The following is a 22,612-nucleotide window of genomic DNA, read 5'->3' as shown; positions in this document are numbered from 1 at the left end:
GTGCTTCCTATCGGTTAATTTTTTTTTTGATTCAGTGATGATATAAACCCTATGGATGTCTAGGTAGATATATAATGCCCAGTTGTGCATTAGTTATTATTGTGGTTAATGTTGTGTGGCTTAGTTTACCCACCAACTGTGTGGTCAGGGAGTTAGAAAAGAAACTTCCCATGGAAAGACAAGTCTTTTTAAAATTCACAGTGGCCTTGCCTATTAGTAGATGTGATTCATTAGTGTCTTTAGCTACAACCAATAAGACAAGTAACTTTCCCCTTTGGGCATGGATATAAAGTAAAAATAAAGAAACTAGAAACCTCTTCCTATATCTCAACTTGAAGAGTTATTAAAGACGAAGTCAGTGGCTCTTAACCTTGTCTGCACACTAGAATCACCAGGAGCTTTTGCAAATTCTGATACCCAGACCGTGCCCTGGACCAATCAAACCAGAATCTCTTAGAATGAGACCTGGCACCAGTGTGTGTGTGCGTGTGTGTGTGCGTGTGCGTGTGTGTGCGTGTGTGTGTGTGCATGCGTGTGTGTGTGCATGCGTGTGTGTGTGTGTGTTTTAAGTTCCACAGGTTTTTAAGTTCCTTTAGAGAAAAACTATTAAATAAAACAGTGCAGGTGCCTGGCACATATTTGGTGCCCAGTGAGTGTGGGCACCCTCCTCTTTGAATTGAATTTACACAGGAATAATAGTGCCATGGTCTTTCAACATGTATCACAGGTGACTTTGCCTCAGAGTTGGAGAGTTCATTTCTGACTTCATATTGAAAAATAACTATCTTTTTTTCCTCACTTTTAATGTACCATCTCACCATTTATTTCATGACTTTATCTTCTAATATTACCTAACTTCTTTCACCTTTAAGCCTCAGAATCTGTGGATTTAGGAAGAATTCTGACTTCCGTGTCCCTCGGGATTTAATTTAGCCAAACCTTCTTGAGCACTTCAGAAGGATCAGGGTGGAAGTTTAAGGAATAACAGGGGTTCCTAAAAATAGAACACAACTCATCCATTTCAATTAAAAATGCCTTCATGTTTTCCAAGCATTTTTGAACTCTTAAACGTTTTTAATAAGCTGACTTATGAGTCTTGTTGAAAAATAAATAAATTACACTTGTTTTCATTAAGGGAAGAGATCTTTTTTTCATCTTTGCTGGTATTGTTGAAAGAGACGAAAAGGAGTCCAAAACTTGGCAAAGGAGTACATTATTAATGACATATTGGTCACAGATGTGCTGGTAGAGCTACACTTTCTTCCTGTGGTTAGTATTTTAAGTGCCCACAAATTACGTATGAAAGTTCAGATAACTTTCCTCCAAAAGGGGGGATGAAAAAATTATAATATGTGCAAAATTGTTATTTTTAAGGTATTCTAAATAAGTTTTTATAAATAGGAAAATGGTACATGTCCATTTGCTAGTTATTCTTTTAAAGGACAAGTAGTGCTAGAGGATGCCACCCTTTCTTATCATCATCAATTCTAAGTTTTTTAAGCAAGTGAAAGATACGTGGAGATACTCTTTGGCAATACTTGTGACTTATAAGATTTTTTTTTCCCCTTAACAATTCTCAAGAAAGGCAAGAAGGTAAAACTCAAGAGGCAGAAGGGAACTCTCTCTAGGAACTTTATTGCTTGAATCTGTAGGCCTTTGAAGCAGAGTATGAGGACTTGGGCCAAATTTTGTTCAGTTGCCGAAAGTCCCAAAAGGACTTTAAGGAGCGTATTCACAAGCCAGCTTTGGAAACAGGGTTAGGATTCACCTGGGGGGAAATTGTGTTGGCACCAGGATGCCCATTAAGGTAGTTGTAATAGATGAATGTAATCCCACATCTAAGGCTCTGACTATAAGGATGTAATGGAAGGAAAAGGTATGTTGAAATGGAAAAAGAATCAGGAAACATATTTGACAGACATAAAAATAATAGTGACATACTAAATCTTTATTATAAGACTCCTTGCAAATTTTGTACTCACCTTCATGAGAAAATTCGATAGGTGAATAACTCCTAGAGGGATAACAGATGCCTCAGTTTTCATTGTGTTTAAGTTGATGAGCTAACCAGTTTGAAATGTCATATAAATTGAAAGTGATATGAATTTGAACAAAAGGATTAGTGTGTTACCTATGTAAGAAATTGAATTATGACACAGAAAAAACAATATGGCCTTGTTTCCTGATATATAGGTAGAAAGTTATTATCTATTTGCATTTTTAATTCAGTAAGAATATACATTTTAAGATGATTTAGTGATCAGATGATTACAATGACAGGTGGCTTTAAATCAGGAGTTTGTACTATATTTTTCAGCCCTAAAGCTATTTGATAGTACTGTTACGGGAATATCCTTGTTTGATGCTAATCTGGTACTGTCTGGAATCTTGTGTGTTATTCTGTTTTATAAGTTCAAGACGTCATACTGTACAGCTTTTTAAAAATGCACCTGCAGGAAAGTTTACAAGTTCTTTAATTCTCAGCAGTATCTGATTTGCTTGATTCCCATTTCCATAGGAAAGTGACAATATTGGAGGACCCTGATCAGAACATTCACCTGAAAAACCTGTCTCTTCATCAGGCTACCACAGAGGAAGAAGCTTTGAATTTGCTTTTCTTAGGAGACACCAACAGAATGATTGCAGAGGTAATAAAGTTTTCTCTGCAAATTGATTTTTCAATATTATAAAGTGCAATAGTAAATAATCTCATGTTGCACATAGGGAAATGAGGAGACATTACCAAGGTAACCCAGCTAGTTAATGAGCAAAGACTGAAATCTAGACCTCTGGATTTCCAACCCACTGCTTTTTTCTACTTTACTATGTTGTCTGCCTTTTAGTTTTCATTTTCATATTTTTAAATTTTATACACATTAGTTTGCAGATAATCAATAACAACTCATTAAATGTAGAAAGTTCATTAGAGAAAGTTTTGCATAATTTTTGAAATTTAAAAATTCACAGTTTATTCTCCTGTCCTCAGATCATCTGTATGTTGGCATATGTTTACATATCCATATATTTTTATGTAGTTAGTGAGTTAATATTTACAAAGCATTTAGAACAATGCGTGGAATACAGGAAGTACTCCATGCATTTGTAAGCTATTACTGGCAGATCTGGGGACATCACCATAGTGTGTAGTATAAATATGTCTCAGTGCAATATTTGGGACATAGTTATGCTAAAAATTGTTAATTGTTTATCTGACATTCATGGATGAGCTTGGAGAAATATGTTGAGTGAAATAAGCAAAGCTCAGAGGGATAAATGTACTCACTCATAAGTGGGAGCTAAGAGAGAAAGAAGGAAGGAAAGAAAGACCGCAATGGAGTGTTGGACTTGCAGAAGGAGAGAACATAGGATATAGGGATATAAAGTGTAGTGGGGGAAGGGGGGTGGGGAGGAAGGTCAGGAATAATTGGGTGGAGGACATGGGGTATAATCGCAATTTGTGGTAATGGGCATGCTGCCAGTATGGATCTGGCCATCACATCTTGGACACGAGTGGTGACAATCAGCTTTGTATCTCATGAATATTCATGACCAATAAAAAAATGAACTATGCAAAAAACCAAAAATCAAATTGAACTGAATTCCTGTATTTTATCTGGGAATTCTAGGCAGGAGTCAGGATTAACCCAGCTTGGTCAGGGGCCCAAACCTTAACTGGTACTGATTGGAGATGGTGGTCCATGAAGCTCTCATCCAGCTACTCTGAAGTAAAAGGAATGGGGTGGTCGTGGTGTTAGTGGTGGGGGCAGTGGTGGTGATGGTGTGGGAACAGTTCACCAAATGAACAGTTTACTGTTATCACTGGCACTTTCCTTTTTAAACCTTGCTCCTGGAGTTTTACCTTGTCTCTGGTAACAAGCGGTTAACTGAGGATAGCAAGCTGAGAGGGTAAGTAGTCCGAGAAAAATCTCCATCAAGTGACCTTTTTTCCTGCCCCATGTTCACCTTCTGGAGTGCACTGCCTTAGATGCAAGATAGGTAAATAAAACTAAATTCAGATAGTGAAAGCACGGGCATGGTGTTGACATCTGTATTGTTTGGGGACCTTAGTTTTTGTTGTTGTTGTTTACCAGTTCTGCATCAATACTTTTCACTAGACTGACTTATATAGGTGGACTTTATGTGCCACATATATGGATTAAGAACTCTTAAGTGGTTATTTTTCATTTCAAGATAGTTTACATAGTTTTTAATTTCAAAATGCCTTGTTTTGCTTCACAATATATTGTATTTGTGCTCAGTGCTTCAATATTGCCCACGTGATCATCTGTAATGCTCTTATTTGTCGTAATAATTAAAAATTAAGGAATAAAGGCAGGTTAAAAATTAGGGTATGTAACGATGAAAGACTTAGCATGCCCCATTAAATCCTGTTTCTCCATACACAGTTTAATAAACAGCAAATCAAGAAATACAGAATATAGGTGGGTCCTGCTCACCACTGGCTATGTAAGAGGAAAGTTACGTTCATAGATGCTATCGGGAAACAGGTGGAGAAACCCTTCCCTGCCTCAATGCCAACTAACCTTTCTCCAGAGGTTACTCATCCGTAGAGAAATATAGGCCTTGCCCTTGCTAATTACATTTCCTCATCTTGAATGGGTTATAGAAGCCTGCTGACCCTGTTTCACTATGACCTTCAGTAGCTTGAAAGCTTGGCCATTTGCTGTTTCAAGTTATGCATTAACCTTACCTGACTACATATTTTCAGGCTACTGTTTTATAAAGTTTATAGGAACTTCCTTTCTGAAGCTTAGCTATCATATTTTACCATCTTACAAAATTCCAACAATCTTTTCCTATTACTTACTGATGAGTGTCTTAGTATCATAAATAGCTGAAACCTGAAGAAGTCCAATCCTAATAATGCTGGTTGTACATTAATTTTTGTTCAATTTATTCATTTTTCCTGTGTGAAGCATGATTTTTTTTAGATGTTAAATGTTTCTGTGCTTTCTTCTATTTTTCCTCTAGTAATAATAGCTACCATGTTATATTGAGAGCCTGCTCAATATAAACTTGGCATCCTTGTAGACATTTTATGTATATTATTTCTGATTCTTATTTTATAGGCAGATACTGAGGCTCAAAGAGTTAGACTACTTGCCCAAGGTCACACAACTACTAAGTGGTAGAGTCAGAATTCAGTTTCATGTCTAATTTAGAAGCCTATGTTCTATCTTTATAGCACGTTTCATGAATACAGTAATACAATTGACATATGTCAAATATTTCAAATAAGGATATGTTTCTGAATTATTTAAAAAGTGTAGTGAGTATTTAGCACATTAGTTTATCTCTTGAATTCAATGAAAGCAAACATAAAAATATACATGGGGGAAGGGGGAGGAAGGTTGGAGATTGGGTGGGGGACATGGGGAATAATTGCAATATGTGGTAATTGGCATGCTGATAGTATTGATCTGGCTGTCACATCTTGGGCACAGGTGGTGATGATCAGCTTTGTACCCCAGGAGTATGCATAACCAATAAAGTAAAAAAAATTTTTTTTTTAAATATATAAGAGTAACTGTCAATCCCTGGAAATTCTTTATATTCACAGTCTTTAAAAAAACATGTTTTGGATTACAACCTAGCTGTCAGAATGTAATTTGTCAGCACTGAATGAGCTTACCAGGATAAAAAGAACACACTAATCATTTAAAAAAAAAATGAGTTTCCCAATTTCCCATTTACACAGAGAAATCCAGAAGTTGCCATGGTAATGAGAAAACATTTGCAAAACAAAGTCTGAGTATGTGGGACACAAAGTAGAGTGCTGTTTCCTTTCATGTTCTTTATCCATAGCCACCATTTTAATGAAAAGTTATTAAGAGTTATTCATCCTCTTTTTTATTCAGAACTCTTAAATAATTTCTGCAGTCCTACCAATGTTTTGAATAAAACCTGATTATGTCCTTAGGGTAAATTTTTGAAAATTGCATTGCTGGGCCAAAGAGAATAAATATTGTAAAAGCTCAACTGTATGTGACTCAGTGCCAAAGCCCACCAGTAGTGAGTATGATTTGATGCCTTTCTGTCTTGTAATTGAAATATTTCTATGAATTAATCAAATCTAATTGAATAAGCCATTCTGCATTTGATTATCAGGCCATGCACAGTCTCATAGCTAGGACCACTTGCTCCCTAACTTGAGGTCCCAGCCATGGTCTAGAGCACTCTGTGCGCAAGTATGGTCCTGGGATAACCTGCATTAGGAACCCCTGCAGTAGTGAAAAGCTGCAGTTTCTCAGATTCCATTTTTGGTCTGTGGATTCAGACATTCTGCAGTGAAGCCCAAGAATGTGCATTTTAGCATTTTACATGTGCTCAGACTAAAGATGGGAGCATCTTGGGCTTTACCGTTAAGAAGGTTGGTGGAAACCCACTCCCAGAGAAGTATGTGAGCAGATCCATATTCTGCACCCCTGTCAGCACCACATAATTTGAAAGTTCTGCCAATTTGTTAGGAAAAAAAGAAAAATCTTGTTTTTATTACCGACTTCTTTTACATCTTTATTGGTCATTTGCACTTCCGTTTTTGTTTATGTCTTTTATTTTTTTCTCTCTCGGAGTGTTAGGGTAGGTCTTGTTGATTTATTGACTCCATAAGGACTGGAACTTTGTTTTGCTCACTGTACATCCACCGTACCTAGAAACAAAACCTGATATGTAGTAGTGCTCAGTAAATGATTACTGGTTGAATAAACACTAAGGATAAATGGGCCGGCCCAGTGGCGCACTGGAGAGTGCGCCGCTTGGGAGTGCAGTGGCGCTCCCGCCGAGGGTTTGGATCCCATGTGGAGACCAGCCGGTTCCCGCTCACAGGCTGAGCGCAGTGTGGGCGCAACACCAAGGGTTGCGATCCTGTTACCGGTCAGTAAAAAAGACAAAAAAAAGGAAAAAAAAAACCAAAACACTAAGGATAATAACTTTTCATTTTTATCATATGTTTAGTAAATATTTTCCCATTTTATAAATTTTCTTTTTGTTTCGATTTCTCTTTTTTTTCAATATAGTCAAACAATCTTTTTATTTTACAGTTTCTGCTTTTGTGTCATGATTAGAAGTACAGGAGTTCACTGATGAATAACTGTAATTATTAGAAAGTGCTTTGTTGTTTTCATTGAAATTTAATGCCCAGTCGCATTCACCTCATTGTTTCCATTTTGGCCTGTGGTGTGGAGAGGGCTGGTCATCATCAGGTTGGAGTGGCTTATTTATTAATTTATTTATTGTAAATTGTCAAATTATAGTTGTATATGTTAATGGGGCAAAAATGATGTTATGATTTGTGAGTATGATGTGGAAAACCTAAATCGAGTTAATTCACATATCCATCACCTCAAATTATTATCATTTTTTGTGGTAAGGAGTAGATCATAGAGGTCTCTGGAGCATGAGTATTTTACCTGTATTTTGAAAAAAGCTGTGCTGAATTAACAAAATTAGGGATCATTTTGAATCCTCCTTCTAGAAATGGCCTTCATTGATAAAAGTGCCATTTAAATATTTATTTTAAGGAGTCATAATGCTGCTCAAAGTGAATCATTAGATTAACATGGGCCTCTTGTGAGAACCAGTTTGGAGAAGAGAATAGTATCTGGGGTTCTTTCTATCAAAACTTCACAGTAGTGTCTTTTATGGGTTAAATTGTGTCTTTCCCCCACCCCCAAATTCATATAGTTAAGTCCTAACCCCCAGACCTTAGAATGTGCCCTTATTGGGATATTGAGTCTTTGCAGAGGTAATCAAGTTAAAATGAAGTCATTAGGGTGGGCCTTATCCAAATGACTGGTGTTCTTATAAAAAACAGAAATTTGGAGAAAGATACACATGTAGAGAGAATGCCACGTGAACATGAGGACAGTCACCTACAAGCTAAGGAGAGAGGCCTGGAACAGATCCTTCCCTCACAGACGCCAGGAGGAACTAACCCTGCCAACTTCTCGATTTTAGTTTTCTAGTTTTCAGAACTGTGAGACAATAAATTTAGGTTGTTTAAACTATTCAGTTTGTTGTGCTATGTTACAGCAGCCCTGGCAAACTAATACAGTGTCCAACTGACCTAGCATGTAATTTCTTATATACAGTTGGTACCCGGTGTAGCTCTTGACTTTCATGGATTTAGGAGCATGATGTGCTGTATCTAAGGTACCAAATTTGCTGTGAAACTGGTGGAAGGGGATCTTTGGTGAGAAAAGAACACTCTGTGCCATCAATTGGCAGGGTTCAGGGTGTCATTGGTAGGTGGCTTGCTTTCTTCCTGCCTGGCTTCCTTTTCCGAGTCAGCCATCAGGTGACTTCCTCCAGTCACTGTTGGTGTCCACTCTGATTTTTTCACCACTCTTTGGTTTCTTCACCACCACCACCCATCCCTGCCAGGTAGTGCAGAAGAGCACCAACTTTGGAGACCTCCTTTTCTACTCCTAGCTCCACCTTTTGCCAACCGTATGCCCTTGTACAAGTCACTTAAGCAGTCTGTACTGTACTTTCTAACCTGTAAAGGGACAATAATACTTACCTGCTAGAGGTATGGTAAGAATTAAATTAGATGAGATTTGGAAATACCTTAGAGTTCTCAGGTGACAACTCTTTGAAGACAAGACTTTTGCCTTGTTCATGTCTATTTTCTCAGCACCTGGCAACTACTAAGTGATCAGGCATTCACTAATAGTTTTGTTGAATTAATGGAAGAGGAAGAACTGGTGATTTCAGGTGACACGATCTGCCATCTCAGGCCTAGAAGTGAAAGTGATTTTATGGTATACTGTACCTGTTAGTGAGTATGAAGAACACAGATGACCAACATTTTTTTAAAAATTTGTAATACTCCACACCCTTTGGAGGAGGTTACTTTCCATCTAATTGGTCTACCAACAAAGTTTATGGGATTTACCCAAGAGCTATTAGAGGTCTTTATACCTGATTCTTTGCTTGAAATAAAAAGTATATTAGATTTATCTGACTTGTGCTGATGTACTTTGTAAGCTGTCAGTCTTTGCACATTATCAAACTTTCGGAATGAGTTGTATGGCCTTGTGGAAGGGCAAAAACAGTTGGGAGACAGAGTGTGAGTGGGATTAGGAGTTTATGCTGGAGTTATAGGAACAGCTGTCACTTGATGTGTTGTCTAATAACATAAGGATAAGCACAGGGAGCAAAGAAGAGCTTTACTGCATGATTGTGTTTGTTAACACCACTCTAATTCCTGACCTCCTTGTGTGGTGTGTGGAAAACAAGAGGATTTTGGTGGCAACTGTTGTTCCAAAATCATATTCCACTGCACCATAAGAGGGACACTGACCAACACATCCTCACAATTTTTTGTTTGAAAGATATATTAGTTGTATATCTTTAGCAAGTATATTGCAAGATTTGTGAGCCTGGGAAGGGCAAAATACACAGCAGGCAAAATACATTTTGGCTCTGATCTTATTACAATAAGAATAGCATTCTCTTATTATTAGATCCCCAAAGGCAGCCAGAAATCTTAGCTAAAGAACTGTTGATGATTTTAACCTCTTCTCATATCTATTGTATATACCCAGAAGGTATAAAAAAAAGGAAATAAATTTTGAGCCCTTACTGTATTCCAGACATTTCTTTCTCTTTCTCATATTTTATGAGGGTACTTTAAAAAGTTCATGGAAAAACAGAATTAAAAGATAATATGAGAAAAAGAGAAAAAATGACAAACTTTTAAAAAAGATAACATGAATAATAAAACATAATATGAACAAGTAAGAGGTAATATGAATGTTTTCATGAACTTTCTGAAGTACCCTTGTGTGTATATGAGATATAGGAGAAATATGCAATGTTCTTTAAATAGTGATTCTGTGTTATAACAGAGTTTGCATTCTACTCTAATCTAACCTGATTTAGTGGTATTACATGAACCATGAATTTTGAGATCTAAAACACTGATTAAAATAAATTAATCAGTAACGTAACAGTCATTATTAGAATGTGAAAATGTATGCACTTCATATACATTGTTAGAGGAACACAGTCTTTATAGCTATAAAAATTTAGTCCCAGAGTTTCTTCTTCTGATCTTTAAAATTCTCATCTCTGATTAAACATAGCATAAAAGTCATTTTTACTCTATTCCCTGTTATTGAAATTCACCAACAACAGCAACAAAAAATGAAAAATAGAGGGGAGAAAAGCCATCTTTATTGAAACAAGGAAATAGCCACAACCTCAAACTATGAGAAAACCTGCCAAATACTATGAATTTGAATTATGCTGAGGGAGGGTGCTGAGAGCCAACACATATGTCCTCCAACCTCAGGCGGGATAAAGTTTCCCCTAAAGAAAGGGTCACAATTCTCTTTTTTTTTTTTTTTGTCTTTTTCCGTGTCCAGCAACGGATCGCAACCCTCAGTGTTGCCCCCGTACCGGACCAGGGACCGGCAACGGGATTGCAACCCTCGGCGTTGCCCCCGCGCCTCGCTCAGCCAGTGAGCGGGAACCGGTCTGTATGTGGGATCCGAACCCTCGGGTGGGAGTGCGGCGCACTTATCCAGTGCGCCACCGGGCCGGCCCTTTTATCTTTTTTTTGTTTGTTTGTTTTTTGTTTTTTTGGTTTTTTTTTGAGGGTCACAATTCTCAATCGCAAATCCAATGATCTTTTGGTTAGAGTGATGAGATCTAAGAGTGTAGGCAAGTATGGGAGAAGAATCTGGGAATATCATATAAATACTTATTCTACACTATAGAAGGTTGTGGTGGATTGAATGTCCCCCCAAACTCATTGAAGCTTAATCCTCACTGTAAGTGTTGAGGGTGGGAAATCCTATTATTGTGGTAATTGAAAGGTGGGGCCTGGAAGAGGTGATTAGATTGTGAGGACTGTGGCCTAGTAAATGGATTATTAATAAATTGATGGTTTAGTGGTGGGCATGGTTCTGAGGGCATTAAAAGGAGAGTGCATGAGGAGCTATCTCTCTCTCTGCTCAACTGTTCTTGCCATGTGACACCCTGCTTTGCTGTGAAGGGTCACTAGCTGCCAACAAGGCTCTTACCAGATGTGTTCCCTGGACTTGATATTTCCTAGTCTCCAAAACTGTAAGAAATAAATTTCTTTATGAATTATTCAGTTTCAGGTATTTTTGTTATAAGCAACAGAAACAGAATATACAAAGGTAGATCCAAAGAAGAAACCTCAAATACAAGCCATTTTTATGTTCAGTGGTCTAGGCTCATGCTGAGAAAGATGACCTTTGGTGAGTAGAGTTCAGGTAGTTGGTGATTTAAGGGGCTTTACTATGAGCCATCCCAGATCCATTAGTACAAAATATTGAGGAAAGTTTACGCTCTTAAGATGAAAGACACAATAGATATAATATGAAAGTATTCAGGACACAAACCTATTATGAATATTACCTCATCCGTCCCCTAGACTACACTTCAGGAAAGAAATGGTCTTGTTTAAAGATGAAATTTTCAGAAATAAAACTGCCCAAGACCTATCTATATATATTGAGTACAGGTTGGAGCTAAGAAACATACATCTGAAGTATAACATCAGGGAGCAGAGGATGTGTTCTTCATAATCTTAGCTATGTTACCTAAATACAATCTAAATTTCAAAAAATAGCATAAATTATAGAAGGATTCAAATATAAGGATCACAAGACAAGAGAAGACATAGAAAAACAAACTTAATGGGAAAAGAATGAAAGAGAAAAAGAAATCCACTAAAAAGATAAAAGTGCCATTGGAAGCAGAAAAAGAAGGGAAAGAGGAGGGAGGGGGAGAAGGAGGAGGAAGAGGAGGAGGAGGAGAAAAAAGAAGAAGAAATGTGGCTGAAAGATTACCAAGGACATAAAAAATAATGAGAACAGGTGATAACTAGAAAGAGACAAAGGAAAACCAATTATGCATAATTAGAAATCCTGAAGAAGAGGAAAGAACAAAGGCAATAGAAAAAATATGGATAGAGAGGAAAAGAAAGAAAAAAGTTTCCTGAAATTTGTAATTACTCGAATCTGCAGATGAAAGGACACAACTGTGTCAAAGAAAAAATGGAAAGAACTCAACCCCAAGACATCCTGTACTGAAGTTACGGAATTCTAAACCTAAAGAAAGAGCCTTGTGGACATCCAGTCAGAAAATACAGCTCAACTATGAATAAAAATAAAAGAGGTTGTTCTCAGACTTTTCCACAGCAACATTCAGTGCCAGAAGACAATGGAACAAGTTCTGCAGCAAGGATAGTGCATGTCCTGATAATTTTATACCCAACCAAATTCTCAAGTTGTCCTTAAAAAACAAAAGCAGCAGACAAAATTTTTAATCATGTATGAATTTAGAGAGAAAAAGCACCTAGATATCCTTTTTAAAAATTGCTTGACGATGACGTCTTAACCGAGAGAAATTGAAATAAAGAACTCAGGAACTGGGAAGCATTATTACAAAAGCACTGGTGATAAGAATTGAATTTATTTAAATGTAGCAAGAAATGAATAGATACTGTCTATATAAATATATAGTTTATATATATATGTCTATACACATACATGAGAGTACTTCAAAAAGTTCATGGAAAGATTTATATTATCTTCTAATTCTGTTTTTCCATGAAATTTTTGAAGTAACCTCATATATATCTATATGTGCGTGTGTCTGTTTACTCATATGTACTATATACTGCAGATAATATCAACCATATAGTTTAAAAACATAATGATCCAAGTCCCTTAATGTTTTCTGTGAGTTTTTTCTTAACTCTAAAGAGATCCTTTTAGGAAAAAGATGCATATCTCTTACCGTGGAGAAACATATCTGAAGCTCATCAATTTCTTTAGTTTTACCCATTTCTTTTTTCTCCTATTAAAGTCAAAGAATTTAATTTAAACATTTTCAATTAACAGTGATATGTATGACATGCTTTTGTTTCAGTAAAAGTACATCTATTTGTTCTTCCATTTGTATATATGTAAAAAGAAATATTTAAACAGTACAAGGAGTCTTCAAAAAGTTCATGGAAATATTCGTATTATCTTCTAATTCTCTTTTTCTATGAACTTTTTGAAGTATCCACGTATTTATCAAGCATTAACACTGTTGTTTTTCAACTGGGAGATTTTCACTTTCATCTTTACTCTTTTTTGTGGTGTTTGGATTTTTAAAATAATTTGTGTGGTAGAGATTGTCAGTGCTCACCAGAACTTCAGTTTATTTCTTCTGGCACATATTTCCTTGAAGTTAAGAGTGTTCATATGACTTCCTCTAGCCAATGAAATGTGAGTGAAAGTGACATGTTGCTTTGGGATTGAAGCCTTTAGGAACTGGTTTGCAGTCCTTAATCTCCCCTCCTGAAGCTTCATGTTGAAATGGTGGCCTCCTAAGATGTTGATGCCTCCACCAGCCTTGGTATCTGAGTGTCAAGTATATAAACCATGTTGGACAAATAATGTGAATAAGAAAGAAACCTTTTTTGATTTTAAGCCTCTGATATTCTGGTGCTATTTGTTAATTTGCTACTACTGTATAACTTGTTCTATCTTCATGAATATAATGAGTAGGTACTGTTTTTACAAAATATCAACTCATTATTTCTTCATAAAATCCAAATGTAGAGTGGATTTTTAGTAAGAAAGCAATGTTTGTATTAGTGTTATAAATACCAGCTATTTTCCAAAAAAGTTTGAAGTGATTTACAGCGTTGAAACACATACAGATCTGGACAAAAATGTCAAAGAGAAAAAAGTTTTCAAAACGTAAACTCAATTTAAGAAAAGAAAGAAGAGGGGTATGATAGGCAACTGGGATGAGTTAATTATTGTTATCATGGATGAAATTTAGCTATAATTCTTTGGGCAGACAAGTGAAAACAAGGGAACATTTTGGCATTTTGAGTTAAATAGTTTTCATTGTTCTGAGAGCAAACTTACAGGCATTGAATTGAATGTAAAATGCATGTTTACTTGTTTAAGTGATCTTGTGTGAGAAGATGGGTAATGTCTTGCCTGTAACTTTGAAAAATAATACAAAAGCTTTATACTTTTCTCTGTCTTGGATGATGTCTGAGAGCATTTATTAAACTTTAGCTGAGTGTATCAGTCAGGATCCAACCAGGAAAACAAACCACTCGACTACTTAAAACAGAGGAAATTCAATGCAGGTGATTTTGTTGCATAGGTGATGGAAGAATCTGAGAAGCCAGAAGGGATGTGAGGTAACCCAGAGATTATCCACAGGAAGCCACTGCAATCCACAGACAGGACTAGTAGGTGCCACTGGTAAGAGATTCAAAGGCACGAGGGAGAAACCAGGGTATTTCTCCACCTCCCTGTCTTCCCAGTCGGATACCAGCTAAACGAGGTCCTGGGAAAATGCTGTCTTTAGAACTCAGCATCTCTGCAACATAGAGCAAAGTAGGGGAAAGGAAGAAATGGATCAAAGGGCAAAGAGTCCTAGGATTAGCCCTAGTAAAACTGCTCCCACAAGAAACTGAGATAATAACTCAGATATATTGCTGGGGCTTATCCTCTAAATCAAGAATACGCTTGGGAGAAACTAGTGCAAAGTCAATTTTGGCCATCATTTTAAGTACAGGAGCTATTCTTCTAGTAATCAGGCTGATAGATATTTTCATTTTTTAGCAGACTGACTTTGTGTCTATTCCTTGTATCGTTTTCAAGCTGGGAGGGGGAAGATAGGAGTCTTATGAGCCAAAACTCTTCGGTAAGTAACTTGTCTGTTTGGGGTATGCCATTTGGAATCTTGCCACTTCCAACAGCAAAAGATCTTCATGGCCAGGGAGAGAACTGTAGAATCTTCATAATGTGGAGAAAACGATATTGGACTGTAAAATAGATTGAAATAACATACCTAATGCTAGACATCTGTGCTTCAACATCTCTACTCTGAGTGACATTGTCCTCAGATTTGTGGCTGCTACTGATCTTGATGTCTAAACTAAAAGATTGCATTGAGAACTATCACAATCAAGTACGACAGGATAAGTTTCTTTATAAGAACAAAATCATACAAATGTATATCTGAATTCTGCTTGGTATGTTGTTACTCTCTGTGTCCTAGTTGTCTGAACACAGGATAGTTAAAGGTATTTTTAGCTTACCTATAATCTTGAGGTATGTAGTATGTATAAAAAAAGATTTTCCCCAAAGACATTTGAATAAATTGCTATAAATTTTCAAGAAGGTTGTTAGCCCTTTTTGCACCATAATATTTTATTTCAGTTAGGTATCTGGCAGACTTAGAAATTTTAAGCCAGACTGAATTTTAAAAGGAAAAGAGAATAAAATTTAAATTCAATTTAAAATATGAAAACTGGATATTCTAGACAACTGTGATGAGTTATTTATTGCCTCTGAGGACTAAATTTAGCTATGATTTCTCTTGCAATTAAGTAAAAAAAAAGAAAGAAAGAAAAGAAAAGCAGAGGGGGCAGACATTTTAGGTTATATAGTTTCCATTGTTCAGAGAGCAAACCTTTATATGGACAGACGATATGATGATATTCAGTTAAAGGACACTAAGCAGGGATAATAATTGAATTTAGTTCCAATTAAGGACATAGGTAAGATTCCTTCTCAATTTTCCATATTGTTGGGAAAATAGGATAATTTAATCAGGCTCCCCTCGCCTCAGGGCTGGTTGGGGGTGGTTTAGTAAACAAATTGTGTGTGGGGGGTGGAGTTGGTGTGCATGTGCAGTGCCGCCACCTTGGCTGGCATCTGCCCCGGGCATCCACTGTTCTGTGTGGCCATGCCTTTTCAACCTACAGCTTCCTAGGACCTGTTTGCCAGTGACCTAGCTCATAGACCTGCATGTAAGGGGTCTGTTGAACCAGCCTGGTGTTTGAGAGGTCTGGTGACCCAGCCTGGTGTGTGAAAGGTTTGTGACCCAGTCTGTGAACAGACTTGAGGGGTCTGTGAGCTCCAGACCCAGCCCTAGCTCGACAATTGGTCCAGTTGGCAGGATTACGGGCAGGTGAAAGAGCCCGACAACTGGCGTAGTCAAGTAGCTGTACACATATGTACCATCATTTAGCAGACTTAGATTTTGATATAAATGTGTTTGACTTTGACTTGCCAAATCCTGCAGAAATGACCTATAGGAAAGCAATCTTCTGAATCCTGACATCCCACAGAGTAAGCTTCAAGAGAACCATCACTAATTCTGACATTCAGTTTTCCTAAAATTATTGTCAGATCTTCGAGGATGTGAAAGTCAAAAATCCATCAAATTGATTCCAGACTTATTAGGAAGGATACAAAATAAAATATGCTAGACTATTATTATCACAAATGTGAGTCATAATTGCTAGAACATTCTTATTATATCTTCCAGATTGCTTCAAAGCTTATTTTTAAATTTAAACAAAATTGGTGTACCTAGTCTATTTTTCTCTTTTACAAAACTACTTTGACAATATCCTGGATAAGAAAAGGACCTAGAATCCTGCAACTGGGGAAAATTGTTTTGATTACTTTTCTAAAAGTTATTTTTTCAGGTATCTTATAAAAAGTTGTAAAGGAAAATGAGAAGTTGAGGATCATTAATTCTAATAGAAGTATATCCAATTAGAAATATTTTGCTGCTAGGCAGTGCATCAAACAAAGAGTTGAAGTGGAAAGCAGGATTCTGGATTCTGTGGGTGCAGTTGTTTTTCTTAGTTGGTTTGCTTTAAGGAGTCTCAGGCATACACATTATAATGTCCTGTTTAGTCTAAAAAGATTTTTTTCACCTGACCTTTTCTAGATTAGTGGAAAATCTTATTGAGATATTTCACTCCAGAGTAGAAGAGTAATTGAAAAAAATATTTTTTTGGTACACAAGAATGGAATATAAGTTACAAGTTATGGCAAGAAATGATAAGCATTCAAAGTACCCTAGAAAACCTTTAATGTGATGATATAAAGAGATTATTTGAATCATTGAAGGCTGTATTAATTATCTACAATTATATTTGAAGTGATTGAAAACATATGTTTAATTAAAAGTAGAAAAAAAAGATGTTTCCAAAAACGTAATAGCATGTTATGTAAACATAAAAACTTATTCCATTTATTGATTCTTGCCCCCCCAATCCAAATTTTGAATCTTAAAAATGGCCAGCCACACACACCCACACATACACATCAGAAAAAAATGCATCATCTTTTTTTTTTTTCTAATTTCTTGTTCAGCCTAGGAGTATCTCACGCTCTGTAGAAAATGATTCTTGTTAAGTGAAATTGGAGATATTTTACTACACAAAATACCTTCTGAAAATAGTAGCCCAGCCAATGCCAGGAAGAAATTTAAAAGGGCTTTAGCCTAACCCTCCAAGTCATCAATACAGGCATTTGATGTTTTCTTGCTTTAATCCTCTACTATGCAAAAGCAACTTCAGCCTCCACTTCCACACCCCCACTGCTGCTTCAAGCCCCTTCTACATAGACATTTCGAAGCCATCTTATTGTCTGGCAGGGTCATTTTGGGGTCACCTTTTACAATCTGCACCACCCTCTTTACACTGCACAAAGTAGGCTGGCCACCACACACTCATTTGCAGCCCAGTGGATCATATCATCACCCCTCACTGTCCACTGTAGCAAATTGTTTATTACATTATCATCATTTTTTAAACAATATTCCAAATGGATTTTGAATTAACATTTAAAAATCTTTTAATCCATCCTTTGGGTTCTTCCAGGGCTGGGATATTAATGATTGTCTACTATATGCATAAATGTTAAATGTCCTTTCAGAATACAATGGCAAATGCCAATTGAGGATTGTCCAGTGGAATTCATGAAGATAAATGAAGTTTGAGTAGGTTTATTCTGGGAGGTGGAAAAGGGTGTACTTTACTGACAAGCAAGAGGACATTCCAAGCAATAGAAAGGTCAGTTGAAGATATAGAGGGTAGTGGTTAAGAACTCTGAAATCAGGTGCAGAAAATAACTGAAGCCCAAGATGGAGAGATCTGAGTCAATTTAGTTGTTTCAAATAGTCTAATTTTTAGACTCAGATATACGATATGCCATGGACTTAAAAAGGTTGCACATGTAGTCTCAAAATTATTTAGAGATTTTGGGAAATTATGGAGTGTGCTATGGGGATTCCAGAAAATGAGAAATGAGCAAGAGCCAAGAATTTAACAAACATTTTTTAGCACTACTATGTTATGATAGAGTTACAATGAAGAATAAGGCACAATCCCTGCCCTCAAGGAGCTCGGAGTCTAAGTCGGAGGAGTGGGGAAGTGAAGAGCCTTTGTAACCTTTCAGATAAATGGACCTTCAGTAAGTAAGATTTCACTATGCTGGACATGAAAACGAGGAAAAGTAACTTTCATTGACCACAGGCTATCCATATGATGAATCTGTAAAGGATCCAGTGAGCCCGGATTTTTTAATTCTCATTCCATAAAAGAAAATGATCTATTCTTAATTTTCCAAAAAACAAAAACATATTTGAAAAGTAACAAGTTAATATTTTTGATACCAAGTTCTAAAAATGAAACCAATAAAGGGTTATTAAATAACAGTCAGTAAGCAATTAAGAAAGGGTCAGCACTGATTCACCTTAAACTAATTTCATTTGGTTTTTTCATAGGATTATAAAAATTTCTAGATCAAATGAACTTGGTTTATTTAATAAAGTATCTCAAAATACCCTTGGGGATATAAAGAGAAATATAAAAATACTTGGATTGAAGCTAATTGGAAAATACCCATAATTGTTACCTAATGTGCTGGAGATCAGAGATGGTCTTTATGGAATGTTGTTCTGCCCTACTCCTCAGTGTCTTACAAATTGTTTGAATGAGGATATATAAAATATTTTCATTGGTATTTAGCACAAAATTGAAAAAAAAATCAATATCCAATAGATTGTAATGTTGGGGTAAAAATTAATCAAATGCAGTCATCAACTGTGATTGTGTGTGTGTGTGTGTGTGTGTGTGCCTGTCTGTCTGTGCATCTGTGTATTTCTTTAAAAAATTCCATAGCATGGGTAAAGGCTGGAGCAAATCTGGAGTAATAACACTTCAGGTGTTATGTACTGGCAATACTAGATTTAGATTGCCTGGATTCCAGAAGTAATACATGCAGTGCCCTGTGCTGTGTTTGAGCTATATTTGAAAGAATATATTCAATTCAGAGTGCCATACTTAAAAAGAATTTTGATAAATAGTTGCAAAGACACAGTTGAAGGAAATAGAGATAATCAGAATTAGGAAGAATGCTAGTTTAATTTAGATATATAGATAGGACTGTCATAATCAAATACACCTTTTAAAAATATTACTCTGGAAAGTGGAGACCAATTGGGAAAGATAGGAATAAATGTAGGGAGACTAATAGGGAGAGAAGGCGCCAATCCAGGTGAGAGGTAAAGGATATTTGGTGAACGATGGAGATGGAGAGAAGTGGAAGTAAATTCTATAGGAGTAGGATGGTTTGGATATCCATCCATGGACCGCAAAGGGAGGGAAAGTGATGCAGTTGTTTCGGGGAATATTATGTTCAAGATACTGGTGAGGCATTTTAGTGACAATTGTCAGGCAAGCTGTTGGACATTCTAATCTGGTGTATAGAGAAATTAAGGTAGGAAATTATATGGGAGGCATCCCAATAGAGGGAATATCAAAAGTGACAGACATTAATATGACCTTTTACAGTTCACGTACCACTTCAACACTCAGTAATTCAATTCATATTTAATATAACTCTTTGCAGCCAAGAAGGTCTTATTATGGCACTTCAGAGGCATGAAAACCAAAATTACTTCATGTAAATTTACTTAAACTTTCAACACTAGTAAGTGACAGAACTAGGACTTGAAACTAGGTCATCCACTGCCAAATTCTAAGATTTTTGGTGTGTGATATTTACACTGCGGGGCCTATCCAATGGAGATTGAAGCTGTAGAAAATAAGATCCCATGGGAAAGAAATATGATGACCATAGCTTAGGACACACTATTTTTAGGGACTGGAGAGATGAGGGTACGGTAAAGAGATGGAGCAATTAGAACGTACCACAAGAATGGTTGACGCCAGAAACCAGTCAGTGGGCAGAGGGTGGCGAGCTTCTGGAATGAGGGCATGATTAGCATTCTCAGGTATTACCTGGAGGGTCAGGATGCTTGGTGCTGAGCACAGAGCACTGTCTTTCCCACACGTTTTGTCTCTTGTTCATTTTATATTCACTCTTATTTCACTTATTTTGGCTTTAGCTCCCGACTGGGGTATAAGTTCCTTGAGGGAAAGGTTCATGTCTTATTTTCCTTCTTGTCTGTACCGCCTAACACAGCTGCACACATAGCCTGATATAAAATGTGAAAGCTCTCTGCATGCAGATGATTAATCCTCACTAGAATTTTTCCAAAGGCACAGTCTCTAGTGCCAAAAACACATTTGTTTAAAACGTGTGCTTAAATTTGAATGAATCTGCCTAAATGGTGCCATCTGTTCTTCAGAAATGTTTTAATACAATTAAATCCAGTTTCAGAAATGTTTTAATACAATTTTACCTTTAAAAGGACAAATGTATGCCAGTAAGACATAAAGACATGCCTATGAGACATAAAGATGTCCTTAAATAAACACAGAGCAGATACCAGCACATCCAAGCACACTTGAACAGATCCACATAAAGAATGTTTTCTGAGGTTTAAGAAAATTTTATCTAAGAGGACACCAACCGCTACTTCATGCAGAAAATATTTATGAGAAGTTACAAAACGGTAGGCATGGACTCCTACAGCATATTACTGCATTTTAATTACAGACTCCAGAAATATAATTTTAGTTTTTATAAATCTCATATTCCTTTGAAATGGGTACACGCTTCCAATATTTGTTAATGGTCCACATTTTATTGTGGTTTCAGCATATCAGTTTCCAAGCTGAAGACAGATGTTGAGGGTAATCTCTAATTTGTTTATATTGATTGTCAATTTGACTTTTGTTACAATACTGTAGGATTTATTGTTGTGCAAATATAACAGTGAAATGAAACCCATGTTTAAGTTCTGCAAATAACTTACAGTCACTTCCAAAACACCTCAACTTAGGTTCTAAATTTGAGTTTGCGGTTTTACATGCACAGTTATTTGCTGATCCACTTTAGCATGCAAAATCACACACTGGCTAGGTTTGGGTATAGTTATTGTGGCAGCAAGTAATGGGTCAAATTTGCAGCCTATTTAACTCACTAGCTACATCATCATCACTAAAACTATGCCAGCATTTTGACATCTGTGTATTTTGCTAGCTGGTGTAAATCAACTGTGGTGTATATCAAGAATTTGTACACGTAGAATGAATTTCTGGTTGAAATAGCATCTAATATGTTACTTTATCTGCATACATGTGCATCTATATTGAAATTTTTGGGTTAAATCCCATTTTTCAAAGGTGGAGATCTGAACTTATTTTCTAATATGAATATTTATTTGGGATATTTTAATTTTTTTTTTGTTTTTTGAGAGGATGATACTGCTAACTCATCACTTGCATCTTGAGTCAGATTCATTTCTTGCCTGTCGAAAAATTTAAACACAAATATGTACAGAGAATAATGTTTTTACAGTCCAGAATTTGGTTCTGAAAATTTTTAAATAAAAGATATAGGATATTTCACATAAAGCTGAAGTCCCATTGTTGGCCTTTCACTTTTATCCCTCACAAAGACAACCGTATTATTAATGTGCTGTAACCTGGTCCATATTTTTATACTTTTAATGATCTAAGTTATAGCTCCATGAACAACTGATAATATTGTTTTAACTATGTAAATTTCATCATAGTGTTTATATCATTCTTTAACTTGTTTTTTTCTTACTCAGCATTCTATTTTAGAAATCTATCCATGTCAATCTATCCAAAAATAGCCTTGTTTTAACTTCTCTATTGTTTGAATTATCCTAGTTTACTAATCTTTTCCACCACAGATGTCCATCTAGGTTGGGCATCTTGCACCAATGTCTTGCTATCCCAAATAAAATGAATGTCCTATATATGTGCATCCCAAGATTTCTCTCTGGGAAATATGACTAGTAATCTCTTGCTGGGTTGTGGGTTATATGCATTTGCAACTCTGCCACATATTGTCAAACTGCTCTCAAAAAATGTTCTTAATTTATATTCCCACCAGCAGTATATAAAGTTACCATTTCCTTACATTTTCACCAACACTTGTTTTGTTAGAGTTTTTTGGGTTTTTTTTTTTTAAATCAGTCTGATGGGTGTGAAATAGTTTATGGTTCTAAGTTACCTAGTCCCAATTATTTATGAATTTAAGCATTTTTTCAAATATTTATTGATCATTTCCAGGTTTCTTCTTTATAAGTTGCCTGTTAATATCCTTTGCTCATTTTTTTTTCTTAGTTGTCTTTTTCTTATTAATTTATGGGAGTTCATTATTTCAAATGTTAATCTTTTGTCAGCCATATATATTGGAAATATCTTCTCCCAGTTTATTCACACAGAAGTTTTTAAATTTTGGACTATTTTGGTCAAATATTTTAAATTATATTTACGTTTTATGTCTTATCTTAAAGTATCCATTAGTACCTTGGGTTGATTACATATGCTTCCTTTTTTTTTTTTTTTTTT

The 22,612-nt window shown here is 36.1% G+C and overlaps 1 protein-coding gene across 1 annotated transcript in view; it reads left to right on the top strand.

Annotated features, from left to right (window-relative positions):
• Positions 1–22,612, top strand: part of KIF6 (kinesin family member 6) — a gene marked incomplete at its 3' end in the record, with an annotated part of 243,976 nt that overhangs the window by 57,061 nt on the left and 164,303 nt on the right. The window contains exon 4 of the mRNA XM_008581913.1: positions 2,519–2,648. Coding sequence (XP_008580135.1) covers positions 2,519–2,648 — 130 coding nt within the window. The remainder of the gene's footprint in view (positions 1–2,518; positions 2,649–22,612) is intronic.

Source organism: Galeopterus variegatus, unplaced genomic scaffold (genome assembly GCF_000696425.1).
Source record: "Galeopterus variegatus unplaced genomic scaffold, G_variegatus-3.0.2 Scaffold2487, whole genome shotgun sequence".
In the NCBI taxonomy this organism is placed as follows: Eukaryota; Metazoa; Chordata; class Mammalia; order Dermoptera; family Cynocephalidae; genus Galeopterus; species Galeopterus variegatus.
Note: the sequence above shows the minus strand (reverse complement) of the source record. Positions and strands in the feature narration are given on the sequence as shown.